The sequence below is a fragment of the Gobio gobio genome (genome assembly GCF_949357685.1).
Source record: "Gobio gobio genome assembly, chromosome: 20".
Classification (NCBI taxonomy): domain Eukaryota; kingdom Metazoa; phylum Chordata; class Actinopteri; order Cypriniformes; family Gobionidae; genus Gobio; species Gobio gobio.
In genome coordinates this window covers 47,853,437-47,868,436 of record NC_137113.1, presented here as the reverse complement: position 1 = coordinate 47,868,436, position 15,000 = coordinate 47,853,437, and the positions used below count along the sequence as shown (strand labels likewise).

Here is a 15,000-nt window from a genome sequence, read left to right as displayed (position 1 = left end):
CTGCTGAGTGTCTTCTTTAAAACGAGACCACACTAGGTCTATATTCCAAAGCATTCTTGAATTACAGCCCTTTAAGTTTGGATAGTGCATTTTCAAGGGGTTAAAATATCCAGTTTATTAAACGTTCCTGAATATCTGAATATTCAGAAACGACTAGTAACATTTAAAACACGTTAAACGTGTATAAATAATGTTTTTGTGCTAACGTTTTGAGAACATTATTAAAGACCAGATAACTTTAATCAAAATGCTCTATTAATGTTACTGTAAGAACGGACGGCTTATGGCAAGCTGTTTTAATATTGAATACTTATCTATTTTCATGCTACTTGTATTTATTTCTTTATGTACTAAAGCATGTTTATGTACGATAGTATCGATTGTTCTATTGTTAGTCATTGACTGTCATTCTGATATCAACTATTCAGTTCTGACTAGTGTGTATTCCAGTTGTGACTACATATTTTGTATTCATAATGTTATTCATTAGGTACTAGTACTCTTTTTTTTTAGATACTAGTATTTATTTATCACACAATAGTGCACATTTATTAGATATTAGCACTTATTCCAAATGTTACTAGTACTTTTTTTATATTTTATATTTTATTCTGAATAGTCGTAACATAAGATGAGTAAAAAATCAGTTGTGACTTGTAAGATAATAATTATTAGATACTAGTGTCTGATAAACCAGTGCTAGTAGCATGAAAACAGATATTATTACAGTTTAAGGACTAAATGTTAAAATGGCTTGCCATATCATGAAAAGTGTTAATGATCTATAAAACTGCATCTTAGTAAGATGTGTCAACATTTAAACCTCTTCAAAGTGTTTTTGTAACATTTTTATCGTTAGATATTACACTGTGTTGGAAAATCAAGTGCGAAAGCAACCATATAGCAACATCCTAGAAGCATTTATTCTGTATCTTTTCTGTTTTTGGGCATGTACAGTAACACTACAACTACAACTCTTTTACACAAATGTTTTAAGGATGCAGATATTCATAGACGTAGGTGTGAAATCTCCTGCCTCATGCTTCCTGTCGGCCGCTCTTGTCTGTTTCAGGGTACAGAGAGGGGTTTCTATGGAAACGTGGTCGAGACAACGGGCAGTTCCTCAGTCGCAAGTTCATTCTGTCTGAAAGAGAGGGAGCGCTGAAGTACTTCAACAAGCAGGACGTTAGTACACTTCTGTCACACACACACACACACACACACACATGTTTGTTTTTGTGAAATGTGAGGACATTCCATAGGCGTAATGGTTTTTATACTGTACAAACCGTATTTTCTATCCCCTTACACTGCCCCTAAACCTACCCATCACAAACACACACACACACACACACACACACACACACACACACACACACACACACACACACACACACACACACACACACACACACACACACACACACACACACACACACACACACACACACACACACACTGCCCCTGTCCCTAAACCTACCCCTCACAGGAGACTGTGCAGTTCACTTTCTGTGAAAAAAAACTAATTCTGTGTGATTTATAAGCATTTTGAAAAGTGAGGACATGGGGAACGTCCTCATATTTCACCCTCTTTTTGTAATACCTATGACATTATACACATTTGTGTCCTGATATTTCACGAAAACATGCCCACACACACACACACACACACACTCATATACACACACACACTCACACACTCATATACACACAAACACACACATGCACACGCACTCACACACACACTCACACACACACACACACACGCTCACACACACACTCATTCACACTCATATACACACAAACACACACATGCACACGCACTCACACACACACACACACACGCTCACACACACACACTCATTCACACTCATACACACACACACACACACACACACACACACACGCCCACACACACACTCATTCACACTCATATACACACAAACACACACATGCACACGCACTCACGCTCACACACACAGTCATTCACACTCATATACACACAAACACACACATGCACATGCACACACACACACACACACACGCTCACACATGCTCACACATGCTCACACACTCACTCACATGCGCGCACACACACACACACACACACACACACACACACACACACACACTCATATACACACAAACACAAACACACACATGCACACGCACTCACACAGAGACACTCACATACACACACTCACATATACACACACTCACACACACACACACACACACACACACACACACACACACACACACACACACTCATTCACACTCATATACACACAAACACAAACACACACATGCACACGCACTCACACAGAGACACTCACATACACACACTCACATATACACACACTCACACACACACACACACACACACACACACACACACACACACACACACACACACACACTCATATACACACAAACACAAACACACACATGCACACGCACTCACACAGAGACACTCACATACACACACTCACATATACACATATACACACACACACACTCATTCACACTCATATACACACAAACACACACATGCACACGCTCACACACACACACACGCTCACACACATGTTGGGTTTTCATGTTTTATGGGGACTTTCCATAGGCGTAATGGTTTTTATACCGTGCAAACCGTATTTTCTATCCCCTTACACTGACCCTGCCCCTAAACCTACCCATCACACACACACACACACACACTGCCCCTGCCCCTAAACCTACCCATCACACACACACACACACACACACACACACTGCCCCTGCCCCTAAACCTACCCATCACACACACACACACACACACACACACACTGCCCCTGCCCCTAAACCTACCCATCACACACACACACACACACACACACACACACACACACACACACACACTGCCCCTGCCCCTAAACCTACCCATCACACACACACACACACACACACACACACACACACACACACACACACACACACACACACACACACACACACACACACACACACACACACACTGCCCCTAAACCTACCCATCACACACACACACACACACACACACACACACACACACACACACACACACACACACACACACACTGCCCCTGCCCCTAAACCTACCCATCACACACACACACACACACACACACACACACACACACACACACACACACACACACACACACACACACACACACACACACACACACACACACACACACACACACACACACACTGCCCCTAAACCTACCCATCACACACACACACACACACACACACACACACACACACACACACACACACACACACACACACACACACACTGCCCCTGCCCCTAAACCTAACCCTCACAGGAGACATTCTGCATTTTTACATTTTCAAAAAACATCACTTAGTCTGATTTATAAGATGTTTTCCTCATGGGGACCAAAAAATGTCCCCACAAGGACGAGGATTTCGGATATTGCCATCTTTGTGGGGACATTTTGTGCCCATAACGTAGGGATTACCAGTCCACACACTCTCTCTCTGTCTCTGTCTCTCTCTCTCTCTCTCTCTCTCTCTCTCTCTCTCTCTCTCTCACACACACTCACACACTCTCTCTCTCACACACACACACACACACACACTCACACACTCTCTCTCTCGCACACACACTCACACACACTCTCCCTCACACACTCACACTCTCTCTCTCTCTCTCTGTGTGTGATTCTATCAGAGTTATTTTGTTTTCTCCTCCAGGCGAGAGAACCAAAGGCCATAATGAGGATTGAAACCCTCAATGCCACTTTCCAGCCGGCTAAAATCGGGAACCCCTGCGGCCTGCAGATCACGTATCTCAGAGACAACAGCACCAGGAACATCTTCGTCTACCACGAGGACAGTAAGGTATCGCTGATGCCAGATGCTTTTCACAAACTCACACAATTCATCAACAAGGACATATTCTGACACTTCAAATGTTTCAGTGAATAAGTAATGAATGATGGGGACGAAGATTGATTATTTTTATTTCACAATCTGACCCGTTTGAATATTTGCCCAATGATGATCAGATGAGCTGGTCATGCATGTACACACATCAGAGGTCAGGCTGTAATCTGAAGATAAACTGACATGAGCAGTGTGTGTGTGTGTGTGTGTGTGTGTGTGTGTGTGTGTGTGATGGGTAGGTTTAGGGGCAGGGGCAGTGTGTGTGTGTGTGTGTGTGTGTGTGTGATGGGTAGGTTTAGGGGCAGGGGCAGTGTGTGTGTGTGTGTGTGTGTGTGTGTGTGTGTGATGGGTAGGTTTAGGGGCAGTGTGTGTGTGTGATGGGTAGGTTTAGGGGCAGGGGCAGTGTGTGTGTGTGTGTGTGTGATGGGTAGGTTTAGGGGCAGGGGCAGTGTGTGTGTGTGTGTGTGTGTGTGTGTGTGTGTGTGTGATGGTTAGGTTTAGGGGCAGGGGCAGTGTGTGTGTGTGTGTGTGTGTGTGTGTGTGTGTGTGTGTGTGTGTGTGTGTGCATGTGTGTGTGATGGGTAGGTTTAGGGGCAGGGGCAGTGTGTGTGTGTGTGTGTGTGTGTGTGTGATGGGTAGGTTTAGGGGCAGGGGCAGTGTGTGTGTGTGTGTGTGTGTGTGTGTGTGTGTGTGTGTGTGTGTGTGTGTGTGTGTGTGTGTGTGTGTGTGTGATGGGTAGGTTTAGGGGCAGGGGCAGTGTGTGTGTGTGTGTGTGTGTGTGTGTGTGTGTGTGCATGTGTGTGTGTGTGATGGGTAGGTTTAGGGGCAGGGGCAGTGTGTGTGTGTGTGTGTGTGTGTGTGTGTGTGTGTGATGGGTAGGTTTAGGGGCAGGGGCAGTGTGTGTGTGTGTGTGTGTGTGATGGGTAGGTTTAGGGGCAGTGTAAGGGGATAGAAAATACGGTTTGGACGGTATAAAAACCATTACGCCTATGGAATGCCCTCACATTTCACAAAAACAAACGTGTGTGTGTGTGTGTGTGTGTGTGTGTGTGTGTGTATGTGTGTGTGTGAGAGAGAGCTGATGAAGCTGATGTTGGTCAATATGGCACTTCTGCCACAAATACAAGCCCGTGGTTTTGGAGCTAAAAATGCTCTTCCTCTTTCATCTCACAAACCAGGACTCCAGACTGCGACTGGTGGCATTTCGCGACCATTTTTCATTTCTCCTGCTGGTGCGACTGAATTTGGTTGGAGGTCACACTGGTGCCCGACTGATAAGAGCTGCCATTTCTGTTTCACATGAGAAACATTGGACAGCAAAAGAAACGAAAGCGGAACCGCGCTACTCATTTGAGCGGTGCTGCATGGACTGTTTATCAGCTCAGAGCAATAATAGACATTGCACACATGGGCCGATCTCGATCACGTGACACCAATACTAAACAGCGCTGGAGATCCAGTGAGAACGCGTTTGAATTCACCTCAGTATTAAAGGATTAGTTCACTTTTAAATAAATTTTTGCTGATCATTTCCTCACCCCCATGTTATCCAAGATGTCCATGTCTTTCTTTCTGCAGTCGAAAAGAAATGAAGGTTTTTGATGAAAACATTCCAGGGTTTTTCTCCATATAATGGACTTCAATGGGCTCCAAACGGTTCAAATGACAGTTTCAGTGCAGCTTCAAAGGGCTTTAAACGACACCAGATGATGAATAAGGGTCTGATCTAGACAAACCATCAGTTTCTGAGAGAAACCCAGCAGTATTTATGCTAATATTTTACCTCTTAACTGACGAACGTGATCATCTCTGAGCTCCGCCATAACTTCCGCTAAGTGAGGTCAAAATACGAGCGTGGTCATAGATATATTGATCGTAGATGCCTCATTCTACTGATCCGTGTAGGTGCTAATGAGGCATCTATGTATACATCGATGACCACGCTTGTATTTTGACCTCACTAAACGGAAGTTATGGCCGAGTAAATTATCAGCAAAAGTTTATTTAAAAGTGAACTAATCCTTTAATAACATCGCTACTGCGAGACCTAGTGGAAGCGTTCGGTGCAGAATCCTCTGTTATAAACCACAGATATCAGATCAGAGCTGACGCGGAGACCAGGAGAAACATTCATTTCAGTCCACAAATCATAAACATTCACCATGGATTTAATATAGTAACAACACATGGGAATGTGGAAGAAATGGTCAAATGTTTTTTCTTTTTTTATTACATTATTCATCTCAGGGTTCGTACAACCTTTTGAGAGTGAAATTCAAGCACTTTTCAAGTGTTTCACACTTTTTACAGCACTTCAAAGCTCTATTATCCAATTTTAATATTATTTTTAGTGTGATGATTTGTAAAACTAAAAGTGTAAAGGTGCTGGCCACTTCATGGTAAAAAAACAACAAAAAAAACACTATAACCAGTATGTGGTGGCATAGGAGCACTTATTTGAAAAAATAATTAAAGGGTTAGTTCACCCAAAAATGAAAATTCCTCACCCTCATGTGGTTGGACACCCGTCAGACCTCCGTTCATCTTCAGACACAAATGAAGATATTTTAGTGTAAATCTGATGCTCTGAAAGGCCTCCATTGGCTCAACTTTACACTCTCAAGACCCTTAAAAGACACTAAAGACTAAAGTTACAAAGTCCATCTCACTACAGCGGCTCTACAATAACTTTATGAAGACGAGAATAGTTTTTGTGAAAAACCCTAAAAAAAACCCTAAAAAACGACTTATATAGTGATGACGATTTCAAAACACGGCATCATGAAGCTTCGAAGCGTTATGAATCAGTGAGTCGATTCATGATTCAGATCGCGTGTCAAACTGCTGATTCGACTCACTGATTCATAACGCTCCAAACTTCTGATTCGACTCACTGATTCATAACGCTCCAAACTGCTGAATCGACTCACTGATTCATAACGCTCCAAACTGCTGATTCGACTCACTGATTCATAACGCTCCAAACTGCTGATTCGACTCACTGATTCATAACGCTTCGAAGCTTCATGAGGCCGTGTTTTGAAATCGTCATCACTATATAAGACGTTATTTAGGGTTTTTTTGCGCACAAAAACTATTCTCGTCTTCATAAAGTTATTGTAGAGCCGCTGTAGTGAGATGGACTTTGTAACTTTAGTCTTTAGTGCCTTTTAAGGGTCTTGAGAGTGTAAAGTTGAGCCAATGGAGGCCTTTCAGAGCATCAGATTTACACTAAAATATCTTCATTTGTGTCTGAAGATGAACGGAGGTCTGACGGGTGTCCAACCACATGAGGCTCAGTCATTAATGACACAATTTACATTTTTGGGTGAACTAACCCTTTAACAATACTTATTTAATTAACACTTAACTTATTTAAGTGTAATACTGCATTCACACCAAACGCTAGTTTGACGCTTGACCATTTTGAATCCATTCACGCGTCCACAGTGAATTGGACGTGCATTGAGTGTTTGAAGTGAAATTGACGCGCGTTCAAGGCGCTCCAGGAGAAATATGTCATAAAACACCACTCTGCCTCTTTTCATTTTCATTAAAAATATATATTAAACATTAATAGCCACACAAATGTGGTTCAGGCAACGGCTACATTATCTTCACTACATGTGTATTTAAATATCCTTAAAAAATAAAGTTATGAAACTTCTCTTTGCCCTCAGTCAAAATGATTTGGCAGACAACAAATGATAGTTCATGAGAGCAAAGATCGGCCGTTAGATCCACTGGAGCTCACAACTCCAAAAACACCAGATCACATGTTCAAACAGGCGCTTTCTTTATAAATAAACCACAGATTTGATCTTTAAACAACTACATTCCCACCTGAAAAAGTCTTAAAACTACCTTTTGTGACACAAAAGTAGTGTTTTTAAATTATGCAGGGTTTCTCATCACATCACTTCACCATGTGACCGCAGCGAGCAGGCTCCTGATTGGTTAACCCTTAAATGAATTCCTCTGGTCTTTAGCGACCCGGGACGTCATTCACGACCCTCCTCCTCATTCATTTTTAAAGTTAGACATCGACCTTTTTATTATTCCTCAATCAATCCATTTGAAACAAAATAACAAGAAAAAAATAATACAATTATAATTGAATGGCTGTTTTTCCACTAGTTTTTTGTCAAAATTGTATAGGGTCGCTAACGACCCGAGGTGTGTAAGAGAGTACGCATTTTTTTCCTGCACAATAATAAATGAATCTATAATGATGGAATAAGTGCAATTCAGCTTTATTCCACAAGGTGGCGATGTCTGATACACAATGATGAAGAGACGCTTCACTCATAGTCACCTCAGACTGAAAACAAAACAATAATAATATAATCTGCAAAACTTAAAATGGCTCAGTGATTGAACTGATGAAGAACTGAACACAATCAAATATTACGGTCACTTGATAATGGATCTGTTGTTGGAAGCTGTCAGTGATCAAAATATTGATTTTGAAGACGAAGAAAATGAGTTTTGAGGATGTGTGAGATGGTGAATATGATCCAGATGCAGAATGTACTGGGAAATGAGCTCTGACGAGGACAGTGGTGATGGTGTAAAACATCTGCTCAAACTGAACCCTCACAAGCTCCAAAAGGGAACGAAATATGTTTTATTTTATTCATCTGTAATTGTTGCTCTAATATCAGGAGTTTTATATATTATCGCGACAGGTATAGATCTATCCATGTTAGATATAGATCCGGGTCGCTAAAGACCCCAATATGTAAGAATGTTTGGCAAAACGGTCATGCATTTAAGGGTTGATAGTCGTATAATGATGTCAATGGGGATATTTTAGAGTATGAGAGGAATGAGTGTAAAAACACACAGATATACGAATCCTTATTAAACCCTGCGGCTCGTGGGACACACTGATGTCTGAAGACACAAAACCATCGCTTTCTGCGAGAAACCCAACAGTATTTATGTTCTTTTTTTACCTCTTATCAGACGAATGTCATCTAGTTTTCCCAGTGCCATAACTTCCGGCGAATAAGGTCAAAATACTGGCGCGATCATAGATATATATACGTAGATGCCTCATTTGACCGATCCGCAGGCACTAATTAGGGATCTATGTATAGATCTATGATCGCGCCGGTATTTTGACCTTATTCGCCGGAAGTGATGGCGCGGCTGATGCAGAGCCATAGAAAAAAATGAAATGCATTTTTAAATATGGATATTTTTCTTACACAAATGCGTCGATTCGCTTCAGAAGGCCTTTATTAACATCCCAGAGCCGTGTGGAGCAGTTATATGACGGACAGATGCACTTTTTATGGACTTCAAAAACAGAGCAACTATTACTGCCATTATAAAGCTTGGATTAGCCTGAACATTTTTGATATAACTCAGATTTTATGCGTCTTAAAGAAGAATGTCACACACACCTCGGATGACTTGAGGGAAAGTAAATCATGGGCTAATTTTCATTTTTGGGTGAACTATCCCTTTAATATATGGAAAAAAGTAGGAAGTCACAAAGTCTCATGAAAAACTAAAACTTTTCTTCAAATTGTGACTGGATTACACAGAAAATATGTAAATAGAGTGCTTCTTTTAGTTCAGTGTGATACTATAGAAGAACAACAGTACATTTAATAAGAGTGGAATATTAAAATTTTCCTTATAAAAATGAGGTTTTTGCACATTACTGTTGTTAATAAAAGTAAAAAAAATTCTGCATATCAACTCAAGCTCAGCACTTCACTGTTACATTTCCAATAAACAAACATGTACTATTATTAGTAACTGCACTTATTAACAAAACAATGCAAAACAATAGTCATTTTATGATTAAATTAACCTTATGATAAATGTTCCTCCAGGTTCCACTGCTCTCTAATGTTAGTCTGGAGCTCTGTATTATCAAAGTATTATTAGTAATACAGTGGAAATTAGTAGATTTTGTTATCATGTTGATTTCATTGTGCTCCTAGTGAAAACAGTTAGTCTGGAGCCCTGATGCATCAGTGATGAATATTTATCAGTCGTACTTTAACCCTGTAAAGACCGGCAGATGAAATAATAATCCGAAAAATCATTTTTTAATGTAATAGTTTATTAAACCTTTTGGCAAAATCAAAATATTAAAATATTGTGCATGTGTTTATGGCTCATATAGTCTGATATAGTGAGAAACATGCAGTTTATTTCTGCGAGTGTGTTCTGCGAGTGTGTTCTGCTAGTGTGTTCTGCTAGTGTGTTCTGCTAGTGTGTTCTGCGAGTGTGTTCTGCGAGTGTGTTCCGCGAGTGTGTTCCGCTAGTGTGTTCTGCTAGTGTGTTCTGCTAGTGTGTTCTGCGAGTGTGTTCTGCGAGTGTGTTCCGCGAGTGTGTTCCGCTAGTGTGTTCTGCGAGTGTGTTCCGCTAGTGTGTTCTGCTAGTGTGTTCTGCTAGTGTGTTCTGCTAGTGTGTTCTGCGAGTGTGTTCCGCTAGTGTGTTCTGCTAGTGTGTTCTGCTAGTGTGTTCTGCTAGTGTGTTCTGCGAGTGTGTTCCGCTAGTGTGTTCTGCTAGTGTGTTCTGCTAGTGTGTTCTGCTAGTGTGTTCTGCGAGTGTGTTCCGCTAGTGTGTTCTGCGAGTGTGTTCTGCGAGTGTGTTCTGCTAGTGTGTTCTGCTAGTGTGTTCTGCTAGTGTGTTCTGCGAGTGTGTTCCGCTAGTGTGTTCCGCTAGTGTGTTCTGCGAGTGTGTTCTGCTAGTGTGTTCTGCTAGTGTGTTCTGCTAGTGTGTTCTGCGAGTGTGTTCTGCGAGTGTGTTCTGCGAGTGTGTTCCGCGAGTGTGTTCCGCGAGTGTGTTCCGCGAGTGTGTTCTGCGAGTGTGTTCCGCGATTGTGTTCCGCGAGTGTGTTCCGCGAGTGTGTTCCGCTAGTGTGTTCCGCGAGTGTGTTCCGCTAGTGTGTTCCGCTAGTGTGTTCCGCGAGTGTGTTCCGCGAGTGTGTTCCGCGAGTGTGTTCCGCGAGTGTGTTCTGCGAGTGTGTTCCGCTAGTGTGTTCCGCTAGTGTGTTCCGCTAGTGTGTTCCGCGAGTGTGTTCTGCGAGTGTGTTCTGCGAGTGTGTCCTGCGAGTGTGTTCTGCGAGTGTGTTCTGCGAGTGTGTTCTGCTAGTGTGTTCTGCTAGTGTGTTCTGCGAGTGTGTTCCGCTAGTGTGTTCCGCGAGTGTGTTCCGCTAGTGTGTTCCGCGAGTGTGTTCTGCGAGTGTGTTCTGCGAGTGTGTTCTGCGAGTGTGTTCTGCGAGTGTGTTCTGCGAGTGTGTTCTGCTAGTGTGTTCTGCTAGTGTGTTCTGCGAGTGTGTTCCGCTAGTGTGTTCCGCGAGTGTGTTCCGCTAGTGTGTTCCGCTAGTGTGTTCCGCGAGTGTGTTCTGCGAGTGTGTTCTGCGAGTGTGTTCCGCTAGTGTGTTCCGCTAGTTTGTTCTGCGAGTGTGTTCTGCGAGTGTGTTCTGCGAGTGTGTTCTGCGAGTGTGTTCCGCGAGTGTGTTCCGCTAGTGTGTTCCGCGAGTGTGTTCTGCGAGTGTGTTCTGCCAGTGTGTTCTGCGAGTGTTCTGCGAGTGTTCTGCTAGTGTGTTCTGTGAGTGTGTTCTCCGAGTGTGTTCTGCGAGTGTGTTCTGCGAGTGTGTTCTGCGAGTGTGTTCTGCGAGTGTGTTCTGCGAGTGTGTTCTGCGAGTGTGTTCTGCGAGTGTGTTCTGCGAGTGTGTTCTGCGAGTGTGTTCCGCTAGTGTGTTCCGCTAGTGTGTTCTGCGAGTGTGTTCTGCGAGTGTGTTCTGCGAGTGTGTTCTGCGAGTGTGTTCTGCGAGTGTGTTCTGCGAGTGTGTTCTGCGAGTGTTCTGCTAGTGTGTTCTGTGAGTGTGTTCTCCGAGTGTGTTCTCCGAGTGTGTTCTGCGAGTGTGTTCTGCGAGTGTGTTCTGCGAGTGTGTTCTGCGAGTGTGTTCCGCTAGTGTGTTCCGCTAGTGTGTTCCGCTAGTGTGTTCCGCGAGTGTGTTCTGCGGTTCCGCTAGTGTGTTCCGCTAGTGTGTTCCGCTAGTGTGTTCCGCTAGTGTGTTCCGCGAGTGTGTTCCGCTAGTGTGTTCCGCGAGTGTGTTCCGCGAGTGTGTTCCGCTAGTGTGTTCCGCGAGTTTGTTCCGCGAGTGTGTTCCGCGAGTGTGTTCTGCGAGTGTGTTCTGCTAGTGTGTTCTGCGAGTGTGTTCCGCGAGTGTGTTCTGCGAGTGTGTTCTGCGAGTGTGTTCTGCGAGTGTGTTCTGCGAGTGTGTTCTGCGAGTGTGTTCTGCGAGTGTGTTCTGCGAGTGTGTTCCGCGAGTGTGTTCCGCTAGTGTGTTCTGCGAGTGTGTTCCGCTAGTGTGTTCCGCTAGTGTGTTCCGCTAGTGTGTTCCGCTAGTGTGTTCTGCGAGTGTGTTCCGCTAGTGTGTTCTGCTAGTGTGTTCCGCTAGTGTGTTCCGCTAGTGTGTTCCGCTAGTGTGTTCTGCGAGTGTGTTCCGCGAGTGTGTTCCGCTAGTGTGTTCCGCTAGTGTGTTCCGCTAGTGTGTTCTGCGAGTGTGTTCCGCTAGTGTGTTCTGCGAGTGTGTTCCGCTAGTGTGTTCCGCTAGTGTGTTCTGCAAGTGTGTTCCGCTAGTGTGTTCTGCGAGTGTGTTCCGCTAGTGTGTTCTGCGAGTGTGTTCCGCTAGTGTGTTCTGCGAGTGTGTTCTGCAAGTGTGTTCCGCTAGTGTGTTCTGCGAGTGTGTTCCGCTAGTGTGTTCCGCTAGTGTGTTCTGCGAGTGTGTTCCGCTAGTGTGTTCTGCGAGTGTGTTCTGCGAGTGTGTTCTGCTAGTGTGTTCTGCGAGTGTGTTCCGCTAGTGTGTTCCGCGAGTGTGTTCTGCTAGTGTGTTCTGCTAGTGTGTTCTGCGAGTGTGTTCCGCTAGTGTGTTCTGCGAGTGTGTTCTGCTAGTGTGTTCTGCTAGTGTGTTCTGCGAGTGTGTTCCGCTAGTGTGTTCTGCGAGTGTGTTCTGCTAGTGTGTTCTGCGAGTGTGTTCCGCTAGTGTGTTCCGCTAGTGTGTTCTGCTAGTGTGTTCTGCGAGTGTGTTCCGCTAGTGTGTTCTGCGAGTGTGTTCTGCTAGTGTGTTCTGCTAGTGTGTTCTGCGAGTGTGTTCTGCGAGTGTGTTCCGCTAGTGTGTTCTGCTAGTGTGTTCTGCTAGTGTGTTCTGCGAGTGTGTTCCGCTAGTGTGTTCTGCGAGTGTGTTCTGCTAGTGTGTTCTGCTAGTGTGTTCTGCGAGTGTGTTCCGCTAGTATGTTCCGCTAGTGTGTTCCGCTAGTGTGTTCCGCGAGTGTGTTCCGCTAGTGTGTTCTGCTAGTGTGTTCTGCGAGTGTGTTCCGCTAGTGTGTTCCGCTAGTGTGTTCCGCTAGTGTGTTCTGCGAGTGTGTTCTGCGAGTGTGTTCTGCGAGTGTGTTCTGCTAGTGTGTTCTGCGAGTGTGTTCTGCGAGTGTGTTCCGCTAGTGTGTTCCGCGAGTGTGTTCCGCGAGTGTGTTCTGCTAGTGTGTTCTGCGAGTGTGTTCTGCGAGTGTGTTCCGCTAGTGTGTTCTGCTAGTGTGTTCTGCGAGTGTGTTCTGCGAGTGTGTTCCGCTAGTGTGTTCCGCGAGTGTGTTCTGCTAGTGTGTTCTGCTAGTGTGTTCTGCGAGTGTGTTCTGCGAGTGTGTTCCGCTAGTGTGTTCCGCGAGTGTGTTCTGCTAGTGTGTTCTGCTAGTGTGTTCTGCTAGTGTGTTCTGCGAGTGTGTTCTGCGAGTGTGTTCCGCTAGTGTGTTCCGCGAGTGTGTTCCGCGAGTGTGTTCCGCGAGTGTGTTCCGCGAGTGTGTTCTGCGAGTGTCAGCCGGTTCTCATGTTCACGTCCAGCTCCTCCTTGTTTAAATATCAAATGCACTGCTCATCTGTTCACTCATGGGCATCTGGTCTGAACACCAGCTGTAATCAGGAGCATTGCTGGAGCTGCTATTGTGAGGAAGTGGACACTTATTCCAAATGTTACTTGTACGTTTTTTATATTTTACTCTGAATAGTCACAACATAAGACGAGTAAAAGAATTACTAGAAACTAGTGTCTGAGAAATCAGTGCTAGTAGCATGAAAACAGATATTATTACAGTTTAAGGACTAAATGTTAAAATGGCTTGCCATATCATGAAAAGTGTTAATGATCTATAAAACTGCATCTTAGTAAGATGTGTCAACATTTAAACCTCTTCAAAGTGTTTTTGTAACATTTGTATCGTTAGATATTTCACTGCGTTGAAATCCAATATTGGGTTGAAGTATATACTTGCATTTAAAAATGAAATCCGGCATTTTCTGATGAAATAATCTTTTTTTAATGTAGCATTTATTGACCCTTTTGGCAAAATCTAAATATTTTTATGTGTTTTTTGTTGTTGTTCGAGTATCATATTTGATGCATCAGGCTTTTATGGCTCATAAAGTCTGATATAGTGAGAATATGGAGCTCAAAATATTTGGTGCAGATGCTGATATTCATATGGACAGAAAGTGATGAAATTCTGATGCTTTTAATGTAAATCTATGAGATCTGTATAGCAGATACAGACATAAAATGCATATAAATATCAATATCTGCCAATAATATGCCTTATGATGATATTTAAATGCTTAGTTTTATGATCAAAGCTCTGTACGTCTCAGTTTTAAACGTATAATGACAGATGAGCAAATATGAAAGTGATAATGTTTACTTGATAGTGATCAGACGACAGAAGGACTGGTGTGAGACCAGTTTATCATCATTTAGAGGCTTAAAAATGTGCGTATGAAATATGATAGAGGGTTAAAACGACAGAAGAACTAGATTTACTTGAGGATCGGCACTGTCTCAGACGAGATGGAGAGATATTCTCCTCCTGTAAGATCTGAGATATCATACAGCAGTTATTAAATCATAAAGCGTCCTCTGCTGGCCTCTAGTCCTCACTGCGTGTGTGTGTGTGTGTGTGTGTGTGTGTGTGTGTGTGTGTGTGTGTGTGCAGGAAATGGTCGACTGGTTCACGGCGATCCGGGCCGCACGGTTTCATTACCAAAAGGTGG

The 15,000-nt window shown here is 43.6% G+C and overlaps 1 protein-coding gene across 1 annotated transcript in view; it reads left to right on the top strand.

The window, feature by feature from the left end:
* LOC307144230 (arf-GAP with dual PH domain-containing protein 1) overlaps positions 1-15,000 on the top strand; it is a gene marked incomplete at its 3' end in the record, with an annotated part of 58,764 nt that overhangs the window by 38,494 nt on the left and 5,270 nt on the right. The window contains exons 5-7 of the mRNA XM_079846333.1: positions 1,073-1,185; positions 3,742-3,888; positions 14,943-14,996. Coding sequence (XP_079702459.1) covers positions 1,073-1,185; positions 3,742-3,888; positions 14,943-14,996 — 314 coding nt within the window. The remainder of the gene's footprint in view (positions 1-1,072; positions 1,186-3,741; positions 3,889-14,942; positions 14,997-15,000) is intronic.